The 21,209-nt window shown below is 32.7% G+C and overlaps 1 protein-coding gene across 5 annotated transcripts; it reads right to left on the bottom strand.

Annotated features, from left to right (window-relative positions):
• Positions 1 to 1,410: 1,410 nt before the first annotated feature.
• Positions 1,411 to 21,148, bottom strand: LOC11437402 (MADS-box protein AGL24). 5 transcript variants are annotated; one of them, XM_024783623.2, is made up of 10 exons: positions 20,991 to 21,148; positions 20,439 to 20,630; positions 10,067 to 10,142; positions 9,767 to 9,828; positions 9,553 to 9,652; positions 9,112 to 9,153; positions 2,998 to 3,039; positions 2,722 to 2,894; positions 1,873 to 1,928; positions 1,411 to 1,777 (listed from the first exon to the last, which is right to left on the bottom strand). In XM_024783623.2, the coding sequence occupies exons 2-9, from the start codon at positions 20,618 to 20,620 to the stop codon at positions 1,910 to 1,912; spliced, it is 696 nt and encodes a 231-aa protein (XP_024639391.1). In that variant the 5' UTR covers positions 20,621 to 20,630; positions 20,991 to 21,148; the 3' UTR covers positions 1,411 to 1,777; positions 1,873 to 1,909. The 5 variants fall into 5 exon arrangements, with proteins under 5 accessions (XP_024639391.1, XP_024639388.1, XP_003615289.2 ...); XM_024783620.2 differs by having other exon boundaries at positions 1,411 to 1,781; positions 20,991 to 21,147; XM_003615241.4 differs by having other exon boundaries at positions 1,411 to 1,781; positions 2,722 to 2,876; positions 20,991 to 21,147.
• Between the last annotated feature and the right edge of the window lie 61 nt (positions 21,149 to 21,209).

Genomic DNA, 21,209 nt, shown 5'->3' with positions numbered 1-21,209 from the left:
GCCACGGAGACTGAAAGGAAGTGTAATGGCGGAGAAGCCATTACGGGTGAGATTGCTTGCGCCAGAAGAATGCTTCTTGGATGATAGTTGGTGAGCAGAAGATGATGATGGTGAACTGCGTTTGACAGAGTTGTTGTGAGTGTGATGATGATCAAGCATTAACATGGATTCTTGTTGAATCTGTAGATCACTCATTCTGCTGAATTGTTTCTGTTTTTTGGATTTGAATTTGAACTTTGGTTGCAAAGTAAGTCTGAGTGGCAAAGAGTTATGAAAAGAAGTTTTACATGATTTGTATTTAAGTGAGAGATACAACTTGAACCTAAATGGATTCTGGCTGTCCAGATCAGTGACTCTAAATTGAGGTTGAAGGACATTGAACAAGGCTATTGAAAGATATTTTTACCACATCACAACTTGGAACATTCATACAAAACATCTTTGTGAAAGTGTCTTCTTAGGATATCAAGATTTGACGTCAGTCTTCATCATATATATCACAATATTTATTTCAGTCAAGACTTGTACGGTAGAAGTAAAAAATCAATGTTCAGAATTAGCATTTTGTTTTCTTTCTAAAATCATTTTAGAGGCTACAATTATAAGTTGTCTGTTGACCTGGTTGCCAGCTGGTCGAACTCATTTCAATTTTAACCCGAAATCCACTTTAACAAATTTGTTAAGAGTTTCACATTTGATAAGATAAAACTTGAAAATGAATTTATAAATAAGTGACATCACTCCTTTGTTTTGACAACGTAAACCCCGAGTTTAGAAGTCAATTTTATTAGGATGGACTTATTGCGAAGAAAGGATCATAAGATGACAACTTGGTTATATTTGATGAATAATTTTGACTATGTCTTGTTCCCTTTTAAATCATATTAGGGGATTATTAAATCTACTCTTATAGAGATTTTTATTTCTATATCATGAAGGAGAAACACAACAAGTGTTCATCTATTTTAATAGTATGCCATATTGTGTTACCAATTCTACTCAAGAATTAAATATATGGTCCTAGAATACGAATCCAAACCGCAGCTCTCTTAAACTCATCCTCGAAAGGACGACATAATTCAAGGCAACAACGTTGGACAACAACATAGTGCTCAAAGTTTAGAAGAAACCCCAACAGAAGAATTTTCTTCCATTCTAAAATTTAACAAAAATTGTTTGAACGTTCAGTATAACATTAACCTTCGGCAAGTGACTAAACATAACATTAACATAACAAAAAATTGTATTTTCATAGAAAGATATGGATCTCAGTGAACATCTCTCAAACATACTTTGACCACAATCATATTCATTGCTAGAGAAGATTTCTCACATATATTTAATCAGAGAATGTAAAGACTAAATCATCTCTAGATACATCATGCAGTACATCGGATGATTCAAATCACATAGAAAATTGAAAATTTCACAATTAAAAAAGTATCAATATCACATTGGATGTCCATAGAAAACCTTCGGCATTCAACGGTAGAGTGTTGCCATCAATTTAATTGCCAGAACTTGATAGTAGCACAATTGCTAAACCCCATGCCAAGACATCAATATTACACAAGTTATGGAATGTTCTTTAAATTATAGATATTTAAAGATGTTCTAAATGAGAAAGAACATTAGGTCAATGAACCCCCCTATAAATGTTCTAAATGTTACACATACGACATCAAGTTATATAACTTTTTTGGGTACAACAAGTTATATTTGATTCGACTTATATATATAAAGTTATTTCAGCTTCACGTATAAGAAGTTATTGCTTCTACCTAATGCAAAAAGACAATTTCAACTTGGTCAATTACCATTACAAAATAAGATAGTTGTGATTTTGGAAAAACAAAACCAAATTCCACTTACGAGAAGTTAGAATCACTCCTTGCCCCATCATCCCAATTCAATTAGGAAATGGTAACCTGAAAACACCAGACCAATTTAAAACACATAATAAAATAAAGGTTAAAATATGGTTTTATTCCCTGCAAATATGCCTCGTTTTGGTTTTAGTCTCTGTAAAAAAAAAAAAGAATTGATTTTGGTCCCTGCAAAATTTTTTGTTTTTGAAAATATTTTGCAGGGACCAAAAACTACAAAATTGGTTCAGTCATCATCTGTCACGTATGCAAATTATCACAAAAATGGGGTCAGGGACTATTTTAAAAAACAAAAAATTTTGCAGGGACCAAAAACAAAACTTTTTTCTTACAGGGACTAAAACCAAAACGAAACATATTTGCAGGAACTAAGATCATATTTTAGCATAAAATAAATATATTACAATTTTCAGCAATTAACAAAGGTACATAATTCAATTACTATTTTTTAACAAAGTTAAACATGTGCAGTTAATGATTAGTGAATATTGTAACAAGGTTCGTGACACCTTATTATATTCATTAATCTAGGGCCGGTTCAAAGGCCCGGCAAGCCTGAGAAATTGTCTGGGCTTCGGCCTAAATTTTTTGCAATTTCTTATGTAAATTCCTCTGAATTTCTTATATAAACTCCTATAAATTGAGCAATTTCATTAGATTTTTTTATTATTTGTTTGCAATTTCTTATATAAACCTCCTATAAATGTGTTGCAAATTATTTTTGCCCAAACTTTATAATAATCCCGGCTCTGCCAATACATTAATCATCAATTAAACGAAGTTGACAATATATTTGAACTAATTTAACTATCAAAACTGTTTTTGGAATTCTTACCCTAACTTAAGAGATGTGTCAGAGGAATCATCTTCAAGAGAAGGGCCACTATTACAGCTGCTGACATTATTCATGGACTCTGCTGAGACATTTTCTTGCATGGTAATATCTGAGTCCCCAAAGATTGGACTTTTTCCCATACTTAACATAGCCATCTGTGAGAAAGCTAACCACTTTTTTTTAGCATGGTAAAGTCAAAATCAATGAAAAGAAAATGAAATAATGATATTAAGATAAGATTATAAAATGAAACAATGATATTCTTAGTTCTCATACCTTTTGCTTTAAATGCTTGTTCTCCTCTTCCAACATGATTTCCTTTTTAACATATGGTTAAAACATGCAAAGAAAGATAGTAAAATTCTAAAAGTTCAGAAGTGAATGTAAAACTAAAAAACAAATGATATTCCAAAACTAAAGCATGTGTAAGCTCTAATGATATTCCATAATTTTGCAATGTACATAGATATATCATGATAATGTTCATTATAAAATCAAACACACACATTACTACTAACCAAACACATTACTATACTCAATGGACAAAAAGCAAATTCTCTTGGGTCAATAGTAGTGGAGGGTAAAGACATCCCAAAAAATTATCATTAATTAGAGTGACATCATTTCACAACGTCTTTGAGGAATTCGAACTATATTCTTTGAATTTGCAATATCAAAATTTTACCATTGTAATATAACACCTTTGGACAAATAAGATGATGCTAACTCTAGAATTTCGGGTTTTCATGTGGGGGATGATATTTTTTGCTAAGCAATTCTATGACATAACATAAGTGGGGTTGGGTCAAATATATGATATTTTATGAGTGAATATGCAAAAAAAAAAATCAGAAATTATAACTTTCGTCAAAAAACCCTGACATTTAAGAAACTTCAAAAAAATCCATTAAATTGTCAAATGTTAGTCAATTACCCCCTTTATTTACTTTGGCTGTTAAACTTTATGACGTGTTAGTTAACTGTACATGTGGCACCTCCACGTGGACTGAACCTTATGCCACGTCACAGGGGATAAACAACTATATTTTTTTTTTTGCTTTCTTCATCTTCTTCCTTTCACCTCTTCTTCATCTTAATCATCAACTTCATACTTTCATTTAGCTTAGTATCCATGCTTCACATGTAGTAGTTAATGGAGGCCTCAGATGGAGAATAGGTGATGGTAAAAAAAATCAAAATGTGGAAGGATACATGGATTAGAGACCACGAGGAAAATTATATTCTAGGCACTTTGCAAAACGATGTGGATGATATGAAGGCGGGAGAGTTAATAGATAGTGACACTGGAAAATGGATAGTTGATCTGGTTAATTTCTACTTCAATCCTCAAGTGGCAAATCAAATCTTGATTATGCCAATTTCACATAAGTGTTCTAGGAAATTCACATCACATGGAGAGTACATCCTAAGGTCGGCATACCACTATATGACAGAAAGCTTAATGGATAATCATGATCTAAAATATGGTACATGAAAATTCCTCAAAAAGTCAAAGTGTTCTTGTGGCGTGTAGCATGAGGTTGTCTCCTCACAAGGGTAAGACTTCACACTAGAGGAGTTCAATGAAGGGATCGGTGTGTTCATTGTGAGGGATCTTATTATGAAAATGATTGGCCCGTATTTTTTGGATGCAGTAAGGTGGAGGAGGTATGGGCTGAAGCGAGACTGTGGAATTTTATCCATGATAAATTGGAAATAGTTGATGGTTTTGCCGATCTTTTTTTCCAATTGATCAAATTGTTGTCCCATGATAACCTACACATGTTTGTTATGACCATCTGGTGCATTTGGAAGCATATTGTGGGATGCCGTTGAAACCCGAGCCGCAACATCAGTTTGACTGGCTCGTGAATCTTTGCTTCAATCGCAACAGGTGCGTTCAAATCAGCAACGTATGACAAACATTTTAGGTTCAGGTATCAGAACTTGCACATCACAGAACAGTAACAACAATGAGACCATGTGGAGAAAACTAGCTTTGGGTGGTTAAGTGCAATGTGGATGCGGCAATTTTTAAGGATCAAAGGTTACGGTATAAGAATGTGTCAGAGGGATGCTAATGGTGAGTATATAGCAGCAAAAACAACTTGGTTTCAAGGCATTCCATAACCATAAGAAGCGGAAGCATGCGGTCCAAAAGAGACGATAATGTGGCTTAGGAATCGAGAATTAATGGCGGTGTCCATAGAACTTGACTGTAAGCAAGTTGTTGATGACATCTCCAACAAAATTGGTACCAGTTCCGAATTAGGAGTTGTTCTAAATTATTGTAAAGCTTCACTCTCTAGTTTACCAAACTTTAGTATAAGTTTCATCTGGCGACAAGCAAACAATGTGGATCATTTGTTAGCAAGGGCGTCATTATCTTACTTTCAAAAAAGTATATATTAATCAAAATAATTAAAGTCATCAAATTTTTTTTTCGAGGAATGGTTTTACCATCCAACAAACCTAGCGGCGCAGCTTGTTGCCCGCTTGCCTTCTATCCTTGTGTAAATAATTTGAAGAGGAAAGGTAAATGTCAAGTAAAATAAGAACGGAAATATTTATTGAAAATATAAAGATAGTTAATAAGCGTTTGTTAATATGTAGTTAAATTGTTTTTTTAAGTAGGTAGTTTATTTGTTAATTCATCACAGGCGCTCTATATAGAGAATCTCATATACTCATTTATTATCTTTTTCTTTTAACAATTTTTCAATATGAATTCTAAGAATTTTTCTCGTCTATCTTTGTTATCTCATCGTATGAGATGAATCTTCATATGTTTGATCTTGTGATTTGTAACATGCTATCAAAGCAATATGGTGTTTAGATGAAAGTGGTGAGGAATTTGCTTCTTAATGTGATGAAAAAGTTTAAGCCAAGATGAAGAACACTCGTTTGTATCTCTGCATCAAAGCATCATCATTCCAAGAATTTATAGAGGAGGATTGTGCTTTAGAGATAGCAATGACGGGCCATGTTCTTCAACAATGACGGTGGTCATCACCACCAATGACGGCGCCATCTTCTTTATTGTGAATTCGATGAAAAATCCCACCAATAACAAACTTGATGTGTGGAGTAAGGGATAATCAAGCAACCAAAACAAAGTGTATGGAAGTTATAAATACAAGCTAAAAGTAGAAAACAACGGCGAGAAGAACACAAAGAAGAGAAGAACACAAAAGAATTTGTTGACCCAGTTCGGTCCAAATTGACCTAGTCTGGGGGAGAGAGCAGTTCTCTGTTCCACTATATGATGAGTATCGTTACAAAAGAGAAATCAATGGGTTACAAGAATAAGTCTCCCGCCTAATTCTACCCAAAGTCTCAGCCTCTTCACGTAACCAAGAGACTCAATCCTAATAGTGTTTCCCAAGGTGAATCAACCCTCAAAACCTATTATTTGTTCCAAAGAGACAAACTCTATACAAACCCTAGTTTTGTTGTTGCCTTTCTAAACCCTTGTTTCAGCACCCTCTATCTCTCTCTCAAAGTTTAGCCTGATACAAGGTCTATATTTATAGTAAAAGTATAACTCATAAATTTGGAACAAATATCACACTGAAGATACGTTTTTTTTTTTCTCCTTCAGTGAAAGAATATTTGCATCAAAAATATAATATTCCCTTTCAAAATATATTTGCATCAAATCGTTTTTCATACGATACAAAAATATATTTATTGTCCATAAATATATTTTCAGCACAAAATATATTTGAAACAAATCTTTTATATTTTTAGCAACAATATTCTCCATCCATCAAATTTTGAGTCATACTACAACATTCTCCACCTTGACTCTAAATTAGTGATGATGTCAATTTAACATCAACACCTATGCTGCTCTTTCCCTTGCTTCCCACTACACCAAGTAGCTCCACAAGTTTACACCTCTTAACCTCTTCAGCCATCGGAATGTCTTCCGCCTTCTCGAAGATGCTTGTAGTCAAACTACGCTAGGAATTTCAGGTAGTTCTACAAGACTATACCATAACCTCTTCAATACGAGACATCTCCCACTACCTTGAAGATCTACTTGTGCCCAATCACCCTTGGCTTTTAGAGTAATCCACAAGTATACACCTTAACCCCTTCAGCCCTCGGAATGTCTTCCGCCTTCTCGAAGGTCCTTGCAGTCTAACTACACTAGGAATTTTAGGTAGTTCCACAAGCATTCACCATAACATCTTCAACACAGGACATCTCCCAGTTCCTTGAAGGTCTCCTTGCATCCAATCACCCTTGGCCTTTTTTTAGGGTAATCCCGCAAGCCGTGCTATACATTCTTCAACCTCCAGAATGCCTTCCGTCTTCATGAAGAAATCCCTTGCTCACCATAGAGCATAGCACCCAAGGTCCTCCATAGTCGTACCATTACCGGTGTGTTCAACTCCACCTCACGCTGAGCGTACTCTACCTTAACTAGCAAATGCGTACATCCCACTATGTCTTCAACCTTGAAACTCCACCTCAACAGGTAGATCATGAGTATTGTTGTCTCCGCCTCTCTAGACTGATCATGAGTATTCTTACCACCGCCTCTCCAGGCTGATGTCGAGTGTTTAACGTCTCTCCAGACGACCACCGCTCCACTAGGCATCAATCCCAAGGTGAGACACGTCACCTTCTTCATCCTCCAAACAACACCACACCATCAGAGCACCCGCATCCTCAAGACGCAACTTAATGTTCTCCAAATCACCAATGATTTTGTTGAACTCCACAAGTAGCTCCATGATAGCCTTTGACTTTACCATCTTGAATGAGTAAAGTTGTTGCTTTAGGACTTTCCGATGAGCCAAAGACTTTGTCATATACAAATATTCGAACTTTGACCACATCGATGCCGCAGTTGATTCCTTTGCTACTTCTCTCAAAACTTTATCTCCGAGGCACAAGACAATGGCACTCCTGGCCTTGTCCACCATCTCGGTCTTCTCTGCTCGTGACATGGTGACCGGTAACGAACCTTCACCCTTCAAAGCTTTCTCACACTTTTGATGTATTAACACCGCTTTCATCTTTACCTTCCATAACTCAAAATCGTTATCTCCGGTAAACTTCTCAATATCCCACTTTAAACCCATGATACTTAATTATCCTTTGACCCTGCCCCACGGTGGGCGCCAATTGTTGTGAATTCGATGAAAAATCACACCAATAACAAATTTGATGTGTGGAGCAAGGGATAATCAATCAACCAAAATAAAGTGTATGGAAGTTATAAATACAAGCTAAAAGTATAAAACAACGGCGAGAAGAACACAAAAGAATTTGTTGACCCAGTTCGGTCCAAATTGACCTAATCTGGGGGAGAGAGCAGCTCTCCGTTCCATTATATGATGAGTATCGTTACAAAAGAGAAATCAATGGGTTACAAGAATAAGTCTCCCGCCTAATTCTACCCAAAGTCACAGCCTCTTCCCGTAACCAAGAGATTCAATCCTAATAGTGTTTCCCAAGGTGAATCAACCCTCAAAACCTAGTGTTTGTTCCAAAGAGACAAACTCTATACAAACCCTAGTTTTGTTGTTGCCTTTTTAAACCTTGTTTCAGCCCCCGCTATCTCTCTCTCAAAGTTTAACCTGATACAAGGTCTATATTTATAGTAAAAGTATAACTCATAAATTTGGAACAAATACCACACTGAAGATACTTTTTTTTTTTCTCCTTCAGTGAAAGAATATTTGCATCAAAAATATAATATTCCCTTTCAAAATATATTTGCATCAAATCGTTCTTCATACAATACAAAAATATATTTATTGTCCATAAATATATTTTCAGCACAAAATATATTTGAAACAAATCTTTTATATTTTTAGCAATAATATTCTCCATCCATCAAATTTTGAGTCATACTACAACATTCTTCAACAAGATCGACATCGTCCAACTCACGAAGGCGTTCCGGAAGATTTCATGTGTACCAAGAGCTTCAGTTTCCTACAATTTTTTTTAGGTCTGCGCCATTTTTTGTACATTGTTTGGGTTTGTTAGTCTATTTAACAGCGACAATAATTTTCCACTGAGTTGTTAGATTTTTCTCTTTGGACCTTGTTACTTGTTTTTCTGTTTTGAATTTTGGTCTATTATTGTAATCCAAACTCAAGTTAAGAAGAGTTTGTGGGGCTATTAGAAATATAAAGCTAGTTAAAGTTTTGTTCATTTAATTAGGTTTGTTAATTTCTCACAAGCTCTATAAATAAAATATTTTATATGCTTATTTACAATCTTTTTAATCAACCATTCAATATATGAGAACAATATTTATCTCTTTGATCGTTTTGATTTGTAGCAATATTGAATCATAATTCCAACAACTATTCAACATATATAACATGTATACGAGACTTTATATGAAGTTCAACATTAACAAACCTTCATTCGAAGTGCCTTGATTTCATTAAGAATCTTCTTTTCCTGAATGTAAAAGATTAAAAAAAAAAAAATTATCCATGCTATATATAAAAAAGTTAGAAGTGGTTTTGGAGTGGTACTTTCAGTTTCAGTTATACCTTAAACAAATTTGTTTATAAGAATATTATACATTTGATGTTATTGTAAAAGATAATTATGATTTGTTACAATTTAAAAGTGTAAAATATTTATATCTATAATTTTAATCAAAATCAAAAACAATTTATTTTTACAAAAACTAGTTTCTTAAAAAAAAAAAAATGTAGCTATTACGCGTTAACACAATAAAAAAAACCGACATTAAATATCTGTGAACACCGGATCATATATAATATAAATCAATATCACACATAGGGAATTACTTGTCCAAATTAACCAAATGATCATATAGTGCATGCATACCTTCATCTCAATCACACGCTTGAGTCCTGATTCAAGACTTTTCTCCAATTGCTGCAACCCCTCTAAGTTTAACCCTTCAAAATCCTCACTCTTCATCCCCCTAGTGAAAACATATCCCAAATTTTATGCACAAGCCTTAGACATATTGTAATTTCATTTTTTATTTTATTTTTTTTATAATTTTAACTCTTTCACTTTAAGAAAATTGAGAAACCTTAGTTGTTGGGTTCTATCAGCAACTTCCTTATTCAATTCAGCTGGCATGTTTTTTTCTACCTGAAATTAACAATGGAGAATTATCAATCAATTAAAACAATATATATTATATGACAAACAAAAATAAATTAAAGCAACTTATAGTTAACATTTTGCAATTTGGACTTCAGTATATAAATTAATTTAGATTAGACAAGAAATTTAATTGAAATTAGGAACATTCATAATTAATTAACTAATCAGTTATTTAATAAATAGTTAAAAAGAAATATATTAATACTTGTTTTTGGTACTTTACCTGCACTTGCAGAGGTTTATCCAATTTGGTGATGTGGTGGGACTGCTGACCATACCTTGTAATTATGTCCTTCATACTTTAACAAACCGAAATAAATAATTAAGGATGAGGAATAAAAGAGGAAAAGGATATGCATGTATCAAATAAATATAATATGGTGCGTAAATCCACTTGAGTTGTTCCGGTGATGCTTAGTTTAAAACTTTAAAAGTATGTATATTTCGAAGTTTTAAGTTTGATTCTTCATTATCAATTTCAAATCCTAATCTTTACTATTTTTCCGAATCTCTTTCGATGTCAAAGAGACTCAATGATTTCACATCCAAGATGTTTGAATGGTGTTTTGAAACCCTAGAACCTATCCCAAAAACCCTCAACCTTTAGCCTACTGATTCCCTAAAGGTTCCCTCTTTTTTTCTTCTTCTATAGGTTTGTCTTTTAAACTCACTTAAACTATCAACCCCAGCTTCTTAATTATAGTATTCATCCAGCTCTAAAAACTTGGCGACCGAGAAAACAGAAAACATGTACTTACGCCTCACATAGCCTTCCCACACCCCGTGTAATAGGCGGTGGCTAGACATTCTGCCACCCTTCAAGCTGCACCTCGCGCAACCATCTGACACATCGTGTAATAAGCAGGACTGTAACATTTTTAGAATCGAGATTTTAAGCCATATACAATAATTCTCCACCTTGCATTCAAATTGATGGCTATGTCAATTTATTGACGAACCACATTGTTGTTTGACCTTGAATCCAACTATATTTTGTAGTCCCACAATATTCCACCTTTACTTCTTCAAACTCATAATGTCTTCCACCTTCTTGAAGAACTTGGCTCCAACTACCTTGACAACTTTACAAGTTTCACAATAACCTCTTCAGCTCCATGAGAAATCAATTTGCGTCCTCGTGGAGATTAAATGCTTCCAATTAACTTTGGTCTTTTAGGTAATCCCACAAGCCATACCATATTTTCTTCAAGCTGTGCATTTTGCCTCTTTATCCTCTTAAAGAATTAATTTCTCTCCAACAGAGCATAACATAAAAAGTCTCCTTAGTTGTACCATTGTGCTTCCCCCATTTGTCTCCACCTATTCCCACTAGTGGAAGACTCCACCTCAAACCGAGTCTTCTTCATCTCAACTTCCAAATGTGTACATCTGTTATGCCTTTCACATTGTTGTTGGGTATTGGGCTCCTTTCTTATGTGGAGAAAAGCCAAAAGATGTTAGTCCATTATGTCTCACTTATATAAGTGTAGATATGTCATGTTAGGGTTCAAAAGAGTGTCTTTTTGGTGAGAAGAGTATCCTCCAAAAGAGAGAAAAGAAGAGTGAAAGTCAATTTCATTTTTCTCAAGTTTTTGCCACTAAATTAGCGATTTTGAATTCGTTAACCATTGGCTAGGACTGGTTTTTAGAGAGAAGATTCGCAGCACATAGGTCTTCCTTTTCATCGTTCGGTTTGTTGAAGCGTCTAAGTAGAGATATATCTTTATCGCATTGAAGTAGTATTTTTAGGTTTTTTTTTTTATCTTTCTTGTTCCCCATTGTAAGCTTTAATCTCATAATTGGAGCCAAGGTGTGTCAATTGAAGAAGGTCTTATATGTACTAAAGCAGTTGTCTCGTCTATGTTTTGGAAGATTCAAAAAGGCAATGGTGTGATTGGGCTATAAGAAAAGCCAATGAGATCACACTTTGTTTTTCATACATGAGATTATACGATTTGGAGACACTGCTCAAAGAGAAATCATCATTAGAGTTTGAGATGAAGGACCTTGAGCAACTCGAGTATTTCTTGGGAATTGAGGTAGCCTACTCAAAGCAAGAAATTTTTCTCTCTCAAAGGAAGTAAGTGTTTGAGCTTTTACAGGAAATAGGAAAATCTGGATGCAAACCTGCAAGTGTTCCCATTGAGGAAAATCACATAATTCGTTTTAGGAGGAAAGTGCCAAAGTTTATAACGGTAAATATTAAAGATTAGCGGGAAAACTGATTTATTTGGCACACACTAGACTGGATTTTGTGGCGATTCAATTCATGCATGATCCGAGGGGGGGACACATTCAACCTATAGACCATGCTATGCAATATCTGAAAGCCACTTCAAGGAGATGACTCTTGTTTAAAAGAGGTTAAAGTTTATCTATAGAGGCTTACACTAATGTTGATTATGCAGGTTCATTGAGTGATGGAAGAACGACTTTAGGTTGTTATATTATCTTGTGTGGGAAACTTGTGGCTTGGAGGATTAAGAAGCAAAGTGAAGTTGCTCGATCAAACACTAAGGCAGAATTTAGAGATATGACACTGGAAGTTTATGAACTATTGTGGATGAAACTAGTACTAGAAGATTTGAAGATACGATGTGAAGGCTCTATGAAGTTGTTTTTTGACAATAAATAAGCCATTAGCACTAAATATAGGGCTGGCAATGAACCGAACCAACTCGATTATAGTTCGACATTCGACTCGATATCTAATCCGTTGAACTTGGTTCATGAACCTAACGAGCTGGACTTGAGCTGAAAATTAAGTTCGTTAATTAAATGAGCTGAACTTGAGCTACATATAGTTCGACTTGTTAGGCTCATGAGATGGCTCGATTATTGATTATATATATAAATCAATTTGAGTTAGTTTTTAAAAAAAAAATAATTCAAATGTGGCAAATGTGGCTGAATACAATTTTGTCTTGAAGAGAAGAGCAGTTGGAGTTTAAAAGTAAAAGAATATTATGAATTTTGTTCACAGCTAATTGAATTTTGTTGGATTTTTTTGTCTCTGTTACTTGTATCAGATATTTTTCTTCGTATTTATGCAATCTTTAACTTTATATAATTTATGTCTATTATATGCATGTTTGTGGGAACTTTTATTTTAATTCAATATTTAATTTATATATATATATATATATATATATATATATATATATATATATATATAAAATATCAAAGATCTATAAATTATTTTTTTTTATAATTTTTTTTTGGATGAGTTGAACAACCGAACTGAACCTAACGAGCCGAACCGAACTGTTCGTGAACTTTAAACGAGCCGAATTCGGGCTGAAAAAATAGTTCGTGTCGAACTCGAGCCGAGTTTCGTGCCGAACCAATTCTTATCAAGTCGAGCCGAGCTCAGATAAGTTCGGTTCGACTCGACTCATTTCCAGCCCTAACTGCATATAATCATGTTCAGCATATATGGCAAAACACATTGAGGTTGCTTGACGTTTCAACAAAGAGAAGTTGGATAGTGGATTGATAACTACAACCTACATTAATTCTAGGCATCAACTGACACATGTATTAACAAAAGACTTACAATCAACTTACTTGAAAATTAAGAATGATAGATATCTATTCACGAGCTTGAGGGAGAGTGTTGTAAATAATAGTGTAAATAGTAATATATTTAATTACTTTTATTTGTACTAGCGAAAAGACGGTTTGCGCTAAAGTTTGAAAATTATGAGCGGTGTTTTTTTATGAAATTTTAATTTTGATTAAAACTAAAAATATAAATGTTTGTTGTTTTCAAGTTATAACAAACCAAACTAATCATGATTATCTATTTCAATGACATGAAAAATATAACAGAAAAAAAAATTGGATACTTGTTTTTAGCGATACCAACAATAATCTTTATTATATAAAAAGTTGTTTAAGTGTGTAATTGGAATAATGAAAATATATATACAAATATACTCATCTAATTTGTTACACTTTTTAAATGAAAAAAGAAAAAAAAATCAGACATATATATATATATATATATATATATATATATATATATATATATATATATATATATATGATCATATCGTACTTTTTATATTTTTTTAATATTTATATTTAGGCTTAATAGCAGTTTTAGCCCTCTAACTTTTTCAAAGTTGCGATTTTGGCCCCGTAAGAAAAAAAACTACAAAACCGCCCCCTAAGTTTTGCACTTGTGGCAGTTTTGTCCCCCAAGACCAATTTTGACTCGGTCTACGCTGACGTGGCACCCTAAGTGAGGTGCCACGTGTTATTTATTTTTATTTTTTTTGCCTTGGGGGCCTAAACTGTTACAGTTGCAAAACTTATGAGGCGGTTTTATAATTTTTTTTCTTAGGGGACCAAAATCGCGCGAAAATTGCTATTAAACTTTAAATTTATTCTTATCTATTTATTACATGTATTAAAAATAGAGGAAAAATCCAGCCCAAAAATTCCACTTAAACTCAATAGCTCTTGTATCATTTAATGCATCATTGAAATATATCGGTCTAATTTTGTACAAGGTGTACAACTGGTTGGGTGTGGTTTCTGTTTCTTCTACAAAATGTGTGCATCATTTTCTGTAGTTTGGATTAATTTTCAAAGACATGTAGATTAAGAATGTGTGTTATTTAACATGGTTTGTGACCGTTCGAACATATTTATTGAATCTTATTAATGACATTCTTACCATTGTGGTTATTCTTTTTAGCTTATCAATATCTGTGATTTTGGCGCCATCTTTGACTCTTAGAATAGTATATCTAACTTATCGTCCGAAACTTTCATAACCAATTGTGGTGTCTTTGTGACTTATCAATTGGATATCCGCCCCTATGGTGGGATCTTCCACCTTTTGTACCATCTCGACTCTTAATTGAGTTTTGAGGCCTCTTTGATTCTCATAAATTATGCATATGAGTTTTGAGGCCTCTTTCTAAAAATAGCCTAACAAACTCAGTGGTATCAAGGGGATCTATGATTTTCACAACTAACAAATTATCTCTCATCTTAATGTAAGACCATCCACAACATAGCATTCGAAATTGGATGCTTAAATTTAATTCATATGTCCACATCATTCATTCATAGCACCAATTTTCTCAAACCCAACATCTAAAAAGAAGTTATTAAATAGGTCCCACAAATAATTTTATATCATTACATTTTAACAAAATTTAATTATTTTTTTAATATTTATTAAATGTGACCCATGAAAAATGAAGAGAGAGATGATGCTTCCATATCCACCATTTCCATAGTCACCCATGTATTATACTCCACAATGGGGTGCCTATTTAATGTAGTGCTAAATAGGTGAAACACCCACCATAAGATTTCTGTTAACTTTTAGAAATCGTGATTGAGTCTTAACAACCCCATAAAACCGATTTGTGAAATGTTGAGTGTCCTCGCTTATAAACACATAAAATCGATTTGTGAAATGTTGAGTGTTCCCACTTATAAACACATGTTCATGTCATATTTTATCGGATGTGAGACTCTTTAACACACCCTCCCACATCCAACACTATTGGGCTTGGTGCATGGATGAAAACATTGGGTGATCCGATAGCGTAAATTTGATAGCAGGTGACCAAGCGGATCTTAAATCAGGCTCAAGTACCATGTTAGATTTAGATATTGGATCTAACTCATCAATACAAACCTGACTTATGAGGTGATGATTACCCCCACTTATTCTTTTTATGGTGGTCGGAGTTTGAACCCCGAACCTTGCATATATTATGCATTGTTCATACCAACTGAACTAAACTCACGAGAACGATTACCCCACTTATAAATACATTATCATGTCTTTTATTATCATATATGAGACTCTTTTAACTTTAGCAAAAATTAAGCGCTATAATTGAACATGATATGAAAATAAGTTTATAAGATGTATGTAATCATCATCTTACAATCCCTAACATTTTTCTATAAAATAAACAAATCATAGCGTATAGAGACCTCCTAGAAAGGCAAATCCATCTACATAGTAAAAACTGTGCATCTTCGGAACCAGCTAGCGCCCTATCTTTCCGCATGTCAATCACTACCCTTACACTTCAAACACTAAAAACACGTGAGTTTTTATTAATTATTTTTGAAGGAAATTATATATGGATCTTAAAAATATATTTAAAGATGAACCTTTATTATTTTTAGGTAAAAATATTCACTCCGTCTCGGATTAAGTGAGTAATTTACTCATTTCACACATATTAAGAAAAATGAAGAAATGAAGAAGATAAAAAAATGATTTTAAAAGGATAACAAAATCAATATTTTATTATTCCCTCAAAAAAGAATTCAATATTTTATTAAAATTTACAATAAATGATAAAGTACATATTTAGGATGGATCCATATTATAAGACAATACCAATTACCATATAAGTGATAAGTACATTTGTCTTTTATTATATTTTTTTTATAGAAAGTTTGGTAACACAACTAATTTGAACCGTAAATTTAAAGAATTGAAGAGTTAAAAGTTTATAGTTAAAATTCAAATAAAAAGAAAATTAACATACTAACATTTAATATTAAAAAAGTATTTGTTTTTCATAATACAATTTAACGTTAGGCAATTGTTTAAATTGTTTCCCCAAAAGGACTAAAGAAAGTCCACTTAATAGCACATGTTCATGTTAATATATAGTATATTGGTTCCATTTTCTTCATCTTTGCACCTTTTTACTCGGTTTTTCCTCTCCTAAGTGCTGCTATAACTTCATGTCCTCTTGACCGTGTGCACGTAGAAAATCAAGGCTACTTGTAGTATATGCACATGAAAGAGCAAACTTGATCCAAATTGATTTTCTCAACATAATCAATCTTCAAGGAACTTTTATTTCATTGTAAAATATTGAGACTGTGGTAGCTGATGAAATAGGTGAGTTTGAAGCTTTGTTTTAAGTTTATTGGTAGGTTTTAGAAAATAAAATGATAGAAATATGCATATCGATGTAAATAAATAGATGAAAATAAAATTTTTATAGAGATGTAAATAAACTCATGTGTAACTACATACCTCCTTCCCTAAAAAAAAGCTACATACCTCCTTATTAGTAAGGTTTTCGAGAATATTATAATGATAATTAAACATCACTTTTTTAGATATATGGGAATAAAATTCATATCTTTATATTCTAAAGAATGTTGTTCTTAAGAATAAATTTTGTAAACTTCCCTAAATGTATTTACAATAAAAAAGAAAAAAGAAACTTTCCTCATATCCCGGAAAGCAATCAAGAAATGGTGAAATATTGACACAAAAATAAAAAATCAAAGCAATTAAAAAACAATTAGAAAACCACTTTATCTTATATATTTTTTGTTGTCACATAAATTATCAAAAAAAATTGTTTAAATAACATTTCTCATAATAGTAAGGGACCGATGCATAAATTCCAAAGACATACGCCCAAAATTTATAATTTATTTTTTGTGTGTTAAATAATTATCAAAACCATATAGAACTTGAGAATTTAAATTGATGAAGGATACCCTGTCTATCATTATATATTCTTTTACAAACTCTAAAATCCAAATGAGTATTTATAAAATAAAATAGTAACAAGATCAAAATCGGAATTTAAAACATTTTCTTTTACTTCTAAAAAATCTAACAACGAAACTAACACACATTAAATGTTGTGAAGTGTTCCCTCAAAAAATAAATGTTATGAAATGGATAATAACATGTTTGAACTGTGTTTGAATAAATCAAATGTTCTTGCAACTATTTTTTTTTTAAACTTGATATTCTATATTGGATCGACTAGTTTGAATGGTTCAATTTCACCGTTTACTTACAAGCGTCTTATTTAAAGTCAAATCAAAACTTTGTTTAAGTGTCCACCAAAATTGACATCGTTGAAAATCGAATATGAAATCATTAGAAAAACATACTTTAAGATTTAAACCAACACTATCGATTATACTGAAATGAGTAGGCATGGCAATGGGGCGGGGTGGGGACGGATTTTACATTTTCCGTCCCCATACCCTACTTCCACATACTTACCTATTCCCCTGCCCATACCCAACGGGGATGAGAAATCGTATCCCATCCCCGTCCCCGACGGGTTCGGGTATACCCGCCCCATACCCATACTCCGCGGTCGATAACTTTTTTTAATAAAAATTAAGTATTTTTCAGCCCCGAGCGCAATGTTTGTAATGAATCATCCAAGAAAGAGATTATGACGATCGATGACTATGGTGATGGAGAAGAAAGAGGCGAGAGTATGAGATATGTAAGGAGATAAGAGAGAACTATATTAAGTGAGTGTCATCTGAAAGACTGATTCTGAATGTGTGACTGAAATGATTTAGGGTTTCAGTTTCTATTTATATAAAAGAGGAAATAAATTGATTTTATACATTCGGGGCGGATTTGGGTATGGGTTCGAGATGGGTACCTATATCCACATTACCCGTCCCATACCCATGTTTTGAAATCGGGAAAAACTCAAACCTATATCCAAACCCAATTATAACGGATTTGGTTCGGGCATGTACCCGCTGGTATGGGTTTTGTTGCATGCCTAAAAATGAGTTTACAACTACTATATGAGCGGCACTCAAAAGACTTGAATATAAACAAAAATAAACAAATCAACCTTTAAATATAGACAAAAAACAAATCAACCTCCCTAAAATAAATAAAAAAATCAACCTTTATTAACATTTATTCTTTTTTGGTAAAAAAATATATTTATTCATTAGACCAAACATTATTTTATTACTCTGATAAATGTACTGCCATTTATTTTGTATATTAAATATAAACAAAATGGTGCGTGACTTCAGTTAAAACAAATATTTCGTGCACGACTCTCCTTTCCATATTTATATACTTTTATTTTAAGCATTCATATTTATGTACTCATATATAGTATGATGCTGCTTGATAATTGAAGAGGTAGGGGCCAGGGTCCCTTGCCTGCACTAGCAGTTTTGAACTAACATTTACAGTACTAGCAAACAATCACTTTTACATGCAATAGCTTATTTTTTACTAGGCGTACCAGTCTATCATTTGATCCAAATTTCATATGATATTTGTCCTTTATATACTGAAAAAAGAAAAAAAAAATTGGTGCTTCGATTATCAATTTTCGAGATCTGTAATAACTTTCAAAGCTAGATCTAAAATAATTAGTATCAAAGATTTCATAGATGTGCAATAGGTCTTAAAGAAGAAAACGTTGATTTTCTTAATTCGTGTTAAATTTGATATTTAATTTTAAATAAAAAAAATAAAAAAATGTTTAAAAGAATGTAGTTGTCTCAAGTTATGAAACTAAAAAAAAATGTCCAACAAAGCGCACGTTTGTTTTAGATTTTTTTTTTTAAAAATAGACTTTTTATTGAAAAAAATCTAAAGATTTTTTCTATGGATTTATTAAAAAAAATTAATGTTAATTATGTTTGTTTACTATCCATAAATATCACTTAGTATCCTTCAAAAAAAAATATCACTTAGTAAAATAAATAAAAATTAACTAGTTCATGTTAGCTCCTTGTCTTTTAATAAAATATATTTTGAGAAAAGCTATTCTAATAACTTTTCATTTTAGAGTAAAAAATGGTTTTTTTATGAGATGGTTTTTTAAAAATGTCATAAACAAACATTCCAAAATGACAAAAATGATGTCTTTTTAATAAAAAAATTCTTAAAAAATACTAAACAAACGAACCCAAATTCAATGGTATATTTGTTAGGTATCAAGAAGAAGATCATATTCAATTCCTAGAGCTTTTTTTTACGGCGAAAATTTTTATAAGATAAGGAAGAACAATACAAAGAGTATTTAACTAATAAGTCAGTACAAGGGGTACTCGACCCAAAAAAAAGTCCAAACTAAATCACAACATTTTAAAATACATAGAGTGGTTTCGAAGTCATTCACAATACATACAAGACCCCTTTTTGTTCCTAGCTAGAAACCACCGCCAACAGTCTCTTCAACCTCCAAGGTGTTAGAAGAAAAAATGACCAGTTCATAGCTAATTACGAATTATTATGAGGAATCACTTTTGAATGATGATTTGAAAATGAATTTATAAATCGTCGGTACTCATTACCATTCAAATTTATTAACTATTGAGTTAGAATCAATTCAAAAAAAAAAATTATTTTTTTACAATCAAATTTTGTTATTAATCTAGAGACCTACCTCCTCCTATATAGCCAATCCATCTTCTACATAGTAAATATTCTATCTTCTATAGTAAAAACTGTGTATCTTCGCAGCTAGCTAGCCCTATTTTCCCGCATGTCATATCATAACCACCCTTACACCTCTAAGGCTCCAAAAATAAAAAAGCTTCAATGAACTATAAATGAAGTAAAAAAACGTGAGTTGTAATTCCCTTATTTTTGTTGAGGAAATGTGTTTTTTTAAGGCAGGGGTAATGGGTTATTGTTCCTAATATCTGGTACATCTTTGTCTTTATTATCTTAAATTTTCCTCCAACCCAGAAATGAAGAAGCATAAAAATATCACTGACAAGAAGCACATATTTAGCAAAGTTCAAACATGATTAAAAAATAGTGAAAATTAAATTATTAAAGCCGTACGTACTTGGAACTGGCATATTCATATAGTTTCCCAGTTGTTGAGAAAATAACAAGACCAACCTCAGCATCACACAAAATCGAAAGCTCCTCAGCTTTCTTGAAGATCCCTCTTCTTCTCTTCGAAAACGTTACTTGTCTTGCTGTTGCATTGTCTATTTTCTTTATCTTTATCTTCTGCCTCGCCATTAATCTTTCTCTACATAATTAAATGAAAGTATACACATAAATCATGTAGTATAGTACTAAGAAAATGTGATTTATACGTTATATAACAAAGAATGGGTTTCAATTGAATTTTTGGTACTAATCAACCTAAAGTCAACAAAACCCTAGCTTCAGATCTGGCCAATAATATAGAAGATTTTGTAGGAGAAAACATAAACAATATTAATTAAACTAAAAGGAATTAGCTTTATGGGTTTTGGAGGGTTATGATTTTGTTGAGTAGTGAGTGAGTGTGGATTTTAAAGAAAGATGTTGCCAATAATAGAAAGAAAACATGAGAGGAAGGTACGGAAAGAGAGAGAGAGAAAGGAGAAAGAGAGAGAAAACAAACCTGATTAGAATAGAATGAATGGTGTGTGTGGCTGAATTTTCAAGAAAGGAAAGGGGAGCTTTCTTCCCAAATATAGCTAATAAAGAATCTGACTTTCCTTCTTTGTTACTAAATAAATATCTTCAGAATTTTGTACGACATTTACCTAAAAAGTCTAGCACCAGTCAATAAGTCAAAAAATCTAAACAAGGTCACACTATCACACGTTCTTTTTCCTTT

This window comes from Medicago truncatula, chromosome 5, assembly GCF_003473485.1.
Source record: "Medicago truncatula cultivar Jemalong A17 chromosome 5, MtrunA17r5.0-ANR, whole genome shotgun sequence".
NCBI classification, from domain to species: Eukaryota; Viridiplantae; Streptophyta; class Magnoliopsida; order Fabales; family Fabaceae; genus Medicago; species Medicago truncatula.
The sequence above is the reverse complement of the archived record's forward strand: the minus strand, read 5'-3'. Positions and strand labels throughout refer to the sequence as shown.